The following is an 11,691-nucleotide window of genomic DNA, read 5'->3' on the forward strand; positions in this document are numbered from 1 at the left end:
CCGAAGTTTGGCCCGATTTGGCTTAACACAATGGACTAAAATTTAAGGTCACTATCGAATCCTACCAAATTTTCAGGTCGCGGTCAGGCCGGCCGCCTTTGCATCAGATCTACTTGTACGTTGCTTGTGCAACATGAGGTTAGTAATTCCATGGAATAAATGATTGGACTTAGTCCCACACTCCCACACCGAATATAAATACTCGTACCACCTAACTAATACTCCGTCCGCCTTTGAAAAGAATCTATTTCTACTCAAGTAGAAATTCGGTTTCTCTCTTGCATTGGATATTTACAATGGAGGGTGAAGTAAGTGAAAGTGTTATGGTTAGCCACCCTCTTTTGGAGAGAGAAATAGAGGCCGAATTGGAGACGTATTCAACAGAAGAAGGCAACTACTCCTTTTCCAAGGCGTTTTTCCACGGCCTAAACGCTCTTTCAGGTTATCGATCTATTAGGCTCTTTTTGATTTGGCAGAAAACGTTTCAGTGATAAATGATTTTTCGTATAAATATTTTTTAAAGAAAAATACAATTTTAAATTGGTTTTCCTTCTTTTGTCTGGTTCCTTACAAAAAATTTATAGAGAAAATGAAAATAGGAGTAGATGGGTGAGAACTTGTGGCAAGATTTTGTACAAATTTTCTTTTCTTTTGCGCCATTGCGTTTCTTTTCGGATCTCAACTCTATAATATTATTAGTTGGATTCAACGAGAAACATGCTTACTATAAGAAACATGATTACGTGATGAACTTCAGGTACATTAAGTTATTAGTATTAGTAAAACAGAGGACTACTCAGCTCATAGGTAGGAAAGTAAATATAGAAGATAGAGAGTGGTGCGATAAATTGTAAAGTGTTAAATTGTAAAGATAGGGTGTTATTTTTGCAGCTTTTTCTAGCCGGATTATTTTCCCGAAGCTACTTAAAGGGGTCCCTCTTATAGGGTTTGTTCTAAGTAGCTAACCTATGGGGTTTGGTTTTGGATGCTTTGTTAATACATGTTTGAGGGCGGAGAGACCAATATCTGATATGTATTTCAAGATACATATCACTCCACTAAACGACAAAATAGAGATAGGACAAAAATTATAGCAATTGCCATTTTTCAAAGAACAAATGCCATTTTTCAAAAACTAATGCCATTTCCCCAAAACGGATGCCATTTAAAAAAAATATTGATTTTGTCATTTAATTTAGTATTTGTCTTATCCCTATTTTGTGAAATACATATGCCATTTTCATAAATTTGTGAAATACTCCTATTTCCATTTTCTTTGTCAATTTTTTGTAAGAAACGAGACAAAAGAAGGAAATGAAAATAGGGTGATATGTATTTGTGAAATACATATCAGATATAGATTTATACTTCGTCATACATGTTTACCTTTCAACAAAAAAAAAAAGATAAGTACGCAGTCTATGTACCTTCTATTATGAGGGAGGCGTGCCCCATATTAGACGACAAAATAGGGATAAGACAAGCATTAAAATAGGTGCCGTTTTTCAAAAAACATATGCCATTTTTAAAAAACGTATGTCATTTTCCAAAAAATTTGATTTTGTCCTTTAACGTTTGTGTTTAACCTATTTCATCGTTTAGTAGGGTGATTAGGTGATATGTATCTTAAAATACATATCAGATATTGATTTATACTTCCTCGATGTAGTAAAGACTTTGCCAACATGTTTGGCAAGTTCTTAAGTCTTTCACGTAACTTGAATAAGGAGTACTTGATTGATGATTGACTAGCTTTGTAACTTGTAACTTATTTTGATCTTGCATTATTAAAATTTTGACACCAGGGGTAGGAAAATTGTCTGTACCATTTGCCCTAGCATCAGGTGGCTGGTTGACTCTATTACTGCTTTTTCTCATATCAATGGCAGCATTCTACACGGGGTTGCTGATAAAGCGATGCATGGAAGCTGATTTGAGGATAAGAACTTACCCTGATATAGGGGAACGAGCATTTGGGAAGACCGGAAGAACAATTATATCTGTTTTTATGTTCGCAGAGTTATACTTGGTTGTAACAGGTTTCCTGATCTTGGAAGGGGACAATCTCCATAACTTGGTCCCTAATCTCAACTTAAGTACCTATGTTGGAGGAAAAGAATGCTTTGTGTTAATTGTTGCTCTTATTGTTCTACCTTCTGTTTATATGGATGATCTAAGTATTCTTTCCTATATCTCTGCTACCGGTATCTTTGCTTCTATTGTGATTATGGTCTCTGTTTTGTCCATTGGCGCATTTAAAGGGGTTGGATTTCACGGCAAAGGGGATGTTCTAATTTGGTCAGGCATTCCTACTACTATTAGCTTATATGGTTTCTGTTACTGCGCTCATCCAGTTCTTCCTTCTCTATACAACTCCATGAAAAAAAAGCATCAGTTTTCAAAGGTACACAAGTTCTATTTTAGTCGACATTTTATTTGATTATTTCATTGTATTTTACTACACAAGGATGTTTTGATATTTACCGCATTTTAAGTTTCAAGTTTTTATATTTACTACTGCCTCTTAATTTTATGAAACACACGTTTTTTATTTACCAACTCTTAAACGAATTTCATCCAAATTTTCGTCCACGTAGACATTATTTAACAAACTTCCTTCATTGTAAATCTAACGAGTATGAGGGAAATTAAAGATGTTGGTTAATTAGGGGAGTAAACAGGTCTGAAGTTACCTAAACTTTGCCAAAAGGTGCAGTTTGGTCCCTTAAGTTTCAAAAGGAGCATTTAGGTCCCTCAAAATGGATGGAAAACGCTGCTTTTTGTTTTCCGTCACTAACAGACGTTAAAATGCATCAAAATTAAAGGGAAACTAAATAAAAGCCACAAAACGACAAAAAAACAGTTACATTTACCTTTTACCAATAATTAAATAAAGGGAAACCCATTTAAGTTAGCTTTTTACAAAAAAATAGCCGTTGGAGCTCTCAAAAAATAGAGTATTTAACATTCCATGCACACAACAACAACTAAACACTTCAAAAAAAAAATTCTTTCTTCTCCATCTTCAGCTCTGTGTTCTTTCTCTGTTGCTCCGCCATAGCTGACTTTTCTCAACAAAAAAGGTATTTTTCTGCCATTTTTTAAAAATCTTAAGTTATCTTATTTTAACAATACTTAAACATATTTAGGAATAAATAATTAAAACAAGAATTTATTTGCAGTATGATGAACAGGGCTATCTCTTTGTTCACCCATGGTGATAATTCACACCCTAAGAGGTGCTACTGTGGATTGACAGTATCCATTCAAAGGGCATGGACAAAAGAAAATCCTGGAAGGAGGTTCATTGCTTGTCCAGATTTTGATGTTGAACTAAACAGAATGGGTTGCATATTTTTTAGATGGATTGATGAACAAGAACCCACAACTTGGCAAACAAATGTCATATTAGGGTTAATGCAAGATAAACAAAGCCTTGCTGCTGAAGTTGATAGTTTTAGGATAAAACTTAGTGAAGCTAACAATTATGCAAGGAAGAGGGAGTCAGATTATGTGACGAGCAAGATGAAAAGACCTATTAGTGTGAAATGTGAAGTATGGGTTGTAATCCTAGTGGTTCTGTTTTTTTTTTTTTTTTTTTTTTTTTTAGTTAAGTGGGTAGGTAAAATGTAATGATTTGCACTAATGTAATGAAGACTTTAATATCAATAAAATATAACATCATGGTCTGTTTTCCAATCTTCTAGCCATTGCAAGATCCTACAATGCTTGGCTTGATATTGTGTGTTGTCCTTGACTTGGTTGAGTTCTGTGACAATGGGAAGTCATGTGCAGGGAAGGAGTAGATGGTTTGCTCACCCCCATGATTAGAATATAAAGCTCTTTGTCTCTGTGGTGTGGGGAAATGTTGTGACATAGGCTGCATTAAAACAAGTTAGGAACAAGTTGGCTACAGTTACATGTAAAGTAACAAATAAGAAAGAATTTGAGTGTATTGAATGACTTACAGTAGCTATTCTTTGATACCCATTTGGGTAGGTATAAATGCCCACACCCCTATTGTGCATTGAGATAGCTAAACTGGTTGTTGAGTGTTGTTGTTGTGGTGTGGTGTGTTCTGCAGTAGCATGATTGTTGCTATGTTGTTGTTGCTTAGGGGAATTCTTGCAACCCCTTTTGTTGTGGCCTATCACACCACATAAGTTCACCACATAAGTTGCATTTCATGGCACAACCTGTTTTCTTCAGCTTACCAGATGCAGTTACCTCTCCAACACCATATCTCCTCTTTGTTTTAGGTCTGCCATTATCCTTTTTCACATTTGGAGCCACAACAATGCTATTAGAAGTAGGCCACTGTTGAGGACCATTTAAAGGCTCTAACAAAAATTCATATGCCTTCATGTAGGTCTGTTTGCAGAAATAGGCATTCACATATTGTTCTGGGTGGTCTATTTTATTCCATATAGCAACAATATATTGCATGTTTGCGTGGAATTCCACTCACCTGCCATGCATTGCAACTGCAAGTATGTTGGTTCAGATCCGCACATACTTAACCTGTGTTGCACCTTCTCTTACTCCATAGCAAAACCCACCATCCCAGTATGCATTCCAACCCCTAGTCCAAATTTTTTGTTTCTCTAACTGATTTTGGATCCTAGGACACAACATTATCTCCTTTTTTCCAATGAAACCTCTTTTCTTATGCAGTCTTTCCATCAAACCCTCTCTGATATCCTCCAACATGGTAATAATAGGCTTGTGCCTTGCACTCAATATGTATGCATTAAACACCTCACTCATGTTGTTGTCTACACTGTCAGTACAAGATAGTGGAGTGTAAAATGCCCTACACCATTTCTTGTACTTCCTTTCCATTAGATCTTCAGCAGCTTGATTAGAAATACCCCTCATTACTTCAATGTTTTCCTTGAAGTGATTGATTGTGTTGCTTTTTGCAATAGTCCATAACTTTTTTCTGAACTCTAAACCACCACCAAACACTCCCCTGGAGTTACAGTACACATGCCTTGCACACACCCTACTTTCAGCTTGTGGAAACACATTTGCAATAGATGCAAGTAAACCCTTTTGTTGGTCAGACATGAATGTGTACCCTGCTCCTTAACTAGTGCCTAAATCATTAGCTAGAAGTTCCAGAAACCAACTCCATATTTCTGTGCTATCAACCTCACAAATAGCCCAAGCCAAAGGGAACATTTGATTATTGCCATCCCTCCCTACTGCTACTAACAATTGACCCCCAAATGGTCCCTTTAAGAAACATCCATCAAGTGAAATGAAAGGTCTGCATCCAGCCAAAAACCCTTTCCTAAGTGCCTCAAAACACAAATACAGTCTGTCAAACACATTTGCGTTCAACTTCAACTTCACTGTGTTCCCTGGATTGCTTCTAATTATCTCAGCTGCATACCTTGGGAGTAATGCATACTGCTCTTTGTATTCACCAACAATGAGTGCTTGACCCCTTTTCCTAGCTCTAGAAGCCTTGTCTTTGCTGACCCTTATACCCTTTTCTAACCAAATGGTTTCCTGAATATCTTGCACTCTCATGTAAGGATTAACCTTAAACAGATTCTGATAGTGTTGTGCAATCCAATTTGAAGTCATCTTCTTAATGATAGGTGTCCTACCACAAGTGTGCTCACTCACAAATGTTTTCACTGTAAATGACCTTCTTCCTCTCTCCCATGAAGCCCAAATTCTCCATTTACAACATTTATCTTTGTGCTCACACTCTGCACAAACCCTGGTGGAATTATTCTTAGAAAATGGAATGTTTCTTCCTTTATCAATTGAATAATCTATGATTGTTTTCCTAAATGTCTTTGGATTCTCAAACTGTTGCCCAACATAAAAGGTGGCCTCCCTCTCTTCAGTTTCAGTTTCAGTGTTGTTTTGTTTCTATTTCCTTCTCCCCCTCTTATGGTGTTGTGGTGCAACTAAGTAACCAACACCATCCTCATCTTCTGACTCACTAGGGTTGTCTAAGTCACTGTATCCATCAATGTCATCCCCTAAATTCAAACCACCTTATCCCTTACTTTCTACTAGTTTTTCAGCATTACAAACTCCTAAACGTAAGCTTTTTCCCTTCTCATATCATAAGATATCTTAGACCTAGCAGTGGCTAACTCATCATCCTCCTCATCTGTGCCCCTCTGAATCATAATCAATTTCAGGTTGAAGTTCAGTTTGAGGTTTGTGTGCAGTTTGTTAGGGTGGGAGTACTTTAAAAGGTGGTTCCACATAATCAGAATCTAAGTCAACCACATCAGTATTCAACAACGTACTCAAGGAAAATATCAACCCCTACACCTCTCCCTACTCCACTCACTCCACTCATGTTTAGGTTAAAGTTGTAGGTGGGTTTGATTTTATGTTCAAGTGTATATATGAATGCTTTTGTATTCAAAAAGTAAAGCTAAGAAAGGGTCACAAGTACTACTATCGAAACTTAAAAACCTAACCCCATTCTTGAATTCTTTCATGTGGTCCCAGAAATGTACTTTCTCTATATCAGTATACCCTAAACTATCCACTAATTCCTTAACATATTTGCCATCTGCATTCTCATGGATGTAATCAAAGACATCCACCCTCCCCCCACTATAAACCATATCCCCTTGTACAACCCATTCACCACTATGATACACATATATGCAAGGGTTCAAAGTCAAATCATCAACATCTGATCAAAGTTAAAACAATATCAATTAAAAGAACAAAACTTTAAGAAATTAAACAAAATGAAAGCTTGAATAACAACACAAGAGATAACAAAAGGAAACATTTCATTCATTCATCATCATGATCATTCCAATTTCATTTACAAAAGGGTAGGCTTCAACCCTTACATTACAAACCTCAATCCACTATTGAGGGAGAAACCTACGGTTAAGTATAAACTACTGTCATAGCAGTGAAAAATACCAAAAACCAACACTTTTCACCTTCCATAAAAACCTACTTTGCTATGACAATAGTGATTGTCCTAGAAAATTTTAAAAAAAATCTATAAACAAGCTGGATCATCAGAAGCTTGACAAAAGAGGGGCCACCACCAGCGCCACCACCACGCACCCCTGCATGGCCTTCACCAACAGCTACTGCTCCTCCTTGAAAATGAGGGGGAAGCCGTCAAAGTAGACGGTCATGTCCTTGTCAAGCCAGGCGTGGAAGTCACGACCATCATTCTCAATGATGTCCATGATGACCCACTCTCGCAGCCACCCACGGTAGCATCCTTGAGGGTAGTGGTATGGGAGGCGGTAACGCAACTTGGACCACCTACGCCACTGCTTGCAGACCCCCTGCACAGTAGCCTGCCCCTCCCAGTCCAGCCCGGGGAAGTTCTCATTCATGAGGATGTCTTGATGATGGCAAAGGGGTTGTGCCTCCCTCAAAGCAAGGACTCCTAAAGTCAAAGTAACGGCCACAGTCAATATCAAGCAAACTCTGTTTTTAATTTAAATGAAAACAAAACAGTAAGTGAAACCCTAATTACTACAGAATTTAGATTAAATTACTTCCAAATTAAGCAACAATTGTTTAATTAAACACCATTTTCAAGAACATGCAAGCATCAATTCGAATTAATTTAACTCTGTTTTTTATTTAAGTGAAAACAAAACAGTAAGTGAAACCCTAATTACTACAGAATCTAGTTTAAATTACTTCCAAATTAGGCAACAATTGTTTAATTAAACATATTAAAAACCATTTTCAAGAACATGCAAGCATCAATTCAAATTAAAAATTGGAAAGTAAAAATGGACAAAACCCTAATTCCAACTTCAATTGATAAATTATGCAAAATCAGCCCATAATTGTTTGAATTAACATATAAAACACCATTATCAAGATAATGCATGCACCAATTTTGGGAAAAAGTTACTTAACAAAAAAGCCCTAGTTTATCATGGCTCAACTGCAAACATTTATTGAAAAAAATCGACAAATTGAATGAATGAAAGTACCATGAGGAGTACCTTCGTCCCATCTGAAAATTCTTGGCCTCTTCCTGGGGAGACCTTCCCACTTAGCATCAGCAGATCGTTTGTTGGATGAGCAAGAACCCATTTTTGCAGAAAAACTCAGAGCAATAACTTCAAATTCTCTTAGTGTTTAAGTGAGTAAATAGGAAAAAGACAACTTAGAGTGAAAATGGGGGGGGGGGGGGGGGGGGGGGGGGTGGGGGGAGCCATATAAATAGGAAGTTAAAGGGGGGGGGGGGGGAATATGGTCGGGAACAGTAAAAAAAACCGCCAAAATATTTTATCGAAGGAACCAGAAAAAACAAGGGAAGTTGGAAGGGTTTCGACGTGTAAACATAGAAAAAGTAAGTTGAAAAGGCTAAGTAATTGGAAAAGGTTGTTTTTCATCAAAATCATTTTTTTAAATCATTAATCTACGTGTATGTTAATTCTCCTTTTATTTAAATCATTTTTAATATTATTAAATGCATTTTAACGTCGACGAAAAACAAAAAGCAGTGTTTTCTATCCATTTTGAGGGACCTAATTCTCCTTTTGAAACTTGAGGGACTAAACTGCATCTTTTGGCAAAGTTTAGGGACCTTCAGACCTATTTACTCTTAAATAGGGCCTACATAAACGAAAAATTGGATGAATGTTAAAAGATGGTAATGTTAGACAATTTTCTGTAAATAATATTTCTATAGTTAGCCTAATGTAATTATGTAAAGTAGGGTTACTTAGAATTACTCTATATTTCCATTCATGAGATGGAAAGTAGCACCCGTATCCATACACCAATCCTAAGTAACCCTACTTTACATAATTACAAAAAGTTCCATAAAATTATGGTGGAAAATAAGAAATTATATTAGTAATTGTTTTGCATTTTGGCGTTAATCAAATGCAGGTACTACTTCTATGTTTCCTTTGCGCAACAATTGGTTACGCTTGGATGGCGATCACTGGGTATTTGATGTTTGGTTCAAAAGTAAAATCTCAGATAACTTTGAACCTTCCAACTGACAAATTTGTGTCGAAAATCGCAATCTACACCACATTGGTGAATCCATTATCCAAATATGCACTAATGTTAGAACCTGTTGTGAAATCGATTGAGAGTAGATTCCCAAATTATCAGAACAAAAGATGGTTCAAATTTTGGTTTCGGACGGGTTTGGTTGCAACCCAAGTCACTATAGCATTGTTTGTTCCCTTCTTTGGATATCTAATGTCTCTGGTAGGAGCACTCTTAAGCATTACTACGTCAATCACACTTCCTTGCGTATGCTATTTGAAGATCTCATGGAATTACCTAAAAAGCGAGGCGGTATTAGTGATAAGTACTACAATTTTAAGTATATTGATTACAATCTTTGGTACTTATACTTCTGTCGTTCATTTATACATGGAGTTGTCATAGGTTACTAGATCTATTATCGTCCTTCATGAGAAGGTTAGGAAAAATTCTTAGTTGTACAACAAATATTGTAAGACGGATTAATGTTATTTTAAAGATGATTCAAAGTTATTCCGACATACTATGAAGTAAAGTCATTCTTTTTGAAAAAATATTAAAAATTAACCACTCATCTCTATTCCTTAAGAAAATCATGAAGTCATTAACGTAATGATCGACCTTTTGGTATCAAGTAAAGGACACTGACAGTCCCCTAAACTTTGCCAAAAGGTTTAGTTTAGTCTCTATAATTTCAAAAGTGTCATTTTGATCTCTAATTTTGGATGAAAACTGTTATAAGCTGTTAACGGTGTTAGATTTTCTGTTAAATCGATTAAATCTATATTATTAAAGCAGAGTGGTGAGGAATGTGAGGGCTCCAAAACCCCAATCCTCACCTCTCATGCTTTGTCATTCAAGGAAACTAAGTAAATAAAATAATTAATACATCAGCAAAATCACCGCTCACGCAATTAATGGGGAGACTAAATTGGAAATAACCATAATAAAGGGTAATTAATTGGCATGAAAGAATAAGAAAATAATTTAGAAAAATTATTCACTTTCAAATTTAATGACAAATCTATGGTACAAAATGAAAACGTTACATATTTTAACTTCTATATAAATAAAATTAACATATTTTGGCCATGGAAGATCGAATTCTACATAGTTACACAATACGAAAATAAAATTAAAAATATCATAAATTTGGCAGAATTATACATTAAAAATCAAATTACACAAAATTACTTCTAAGCCTACATGCACAATTGTACACACTATCAATAACTCTGCATCTTCCACTTGCCGCTAAATTTTAATTTCCGTACTATTGTAATATGCATGTCTATATTCTACCAAATCTCATGCCATTCTAATCAAATTAAATCGGCAAACTCCAACAAAAAGGGGGGAAATAACACATAAGAATATGAAGAAAAAATATATCAACCGATGATTAGACCAACTAAAAATAAATTACAACTAAAGAAAAACAGAATAAGAGGAACTAGATCTGAGAAGTTATTAAATCTAGAGAAATGACGTTTTTCGAGAGAAAATCGTCTTTTTGGCCATCTAAGCATAATTTAAACATACGTACCCTTAGAGTTTTTTTTTAAGGGAATACTCTTAGTTTACCAAGTATAAAAGTATATGCAATTATCACAAGTCAACGAACCTATTAATTTGGTTGACGTAAGGATGATTAATTGTGTATAGATTGTTGAAGATTGAAAGTGAAATCTTAGAAAGAGGAGAAATAATGAAGCTTATGCTTAATAATTTGAGTTAGATGTCCTTTGACTAAGCTTGGTATACCACTATACCACATAGATTTCTTAACACATGAAAAGACGATTATATTAACAATACATTAAGGTAGGTTCGGTACAAAACAAGCTTCCCTTCTGGTGAAGCAAATAACGATAAGATCATACCCCACTTCTACAAAATATCCCATAAACCTTGAGGCCACAAAAAATCTTGGTTATCTATACAAGCCAAAAGATGAAACACTACTAAAGCACTTGGGAAAATTAATTGTTGGTGATTTCTCCATCTTCCTTTTCAACAATGGTAATCGAACTATCCATTGTTGAACCCTGACAACAAAAGGAGTAAAGTCCTTTGCCTTCGAAGAAGAGCCTTCTGCCACATTCGAGTCCTTTAAAACATGGATGGCCTCCTAACTATCGTACCAAAAACTATCTAAGATGAATTTGAAGTATTTGCCACTTTGTTGATCACTGCATCTCTTGCCTCTACTTCCTTTTTAATTTTTTATTTGTTAAATGGCTACATTATTCTCGAAGAAACATTTAAGCCTAACTAAAACATGATCATAATCTCATAGCTAGCTAAATATTAGTAATTCTACCTTAGTTTGGGATGAAGGGATTATTGTAACATGTGGTTGATATGATTAGAAAAATAACATACTCCATCCATATATAATAAATGGTGCACTTGACCGACACAAAAGTTAAAGAGGGTGCGTTAATTCTATTAAAATAAAAATAGAAGTGGGTACGTAAGTGATGGTATTAAGGTATTCAAATAATGTAAAAGGTAATGAGAAATAAAATGAAGGTATTCAACTCCCTTTTGTCGAATCGCCATTTCAGAGATCAAGTTCGAACATTCAATTCTTTGTTGGCATTCACGTCTATAGGAGGTAGAAAAAATTGACAACACTGTTAATGACGGTAGAGGCCCCTATGTCTTCTACATAAGTGGTAGTAATCATCATAAAATTGAGTCTTTAAT

At 35.6% G+C, this 11,691-nt stretch overlaps 1 protein-coding gene across 1 annotated transcript; it reads left to right on the top strand.

The window, feature by feature from the left end:
* Positions 1-296: 296 nt before the first annotated feature.
* LOC110777238 (amino acid transporter AVT1I) lies at positions 297-9,384 on the top strand. Its single transcript, XM_021981843.1, has 3 exons — positions 297-441; positions 1,806-2,404; positions 8,872-9,384. Exons 1-3 carry the CDS (start codon positions 297-299, stop codon positions 9,382-9,384), a joined length of 1,257 nt encoding a protein of 418 aa, XP_021837535.1.
* Positions 9,385-11,691: the final 2,307 nt, after the last annotated feature.

This window comes from Spinacia oleracea, chromosome 3 (assembly GCF_020520425.1).
Source record: "Spinacia oleracea cultivar Varoflay chromosome 3, BTI_SOV_V1, whole genome shotgun sequence".
In the NCBI taxonomy this organism is placed as follows: Eukaryota; Viridiplantae; Streptophyta; class Magnoliopsida; order Caryophyllales; family Amaranthaceae; genus Spinacia; species Spinacia oleracea.

What these genes read in the sequence shown, in the direction of transcription:
- LOC110777238 (XM_021981843.1), top strand. Translation starts at nt 297, where the DNA reads ATGGAGGGTGAAGTAAGTGAAAGTGTTATGGTTAGCCACCCTCTTTTG. An exon ending in CGGCCTAAACGCTCTTTCAG is followed by an intron (nt 442 to 1,805) that starts GTTATCGATCTA and finishes TTTTGACACCAG; the next exon opens with GGGTAGGAAAATTGTCTGTA. An exon ending in AAAAGCATCAGTTTTCAAAG is followed by an intron (nt 2,405 to 8,871) that starts GTACACAAGTTC and finishes AATCAAATGCAG; the next exon opens with GTACTACTTCTATGTTTCCT.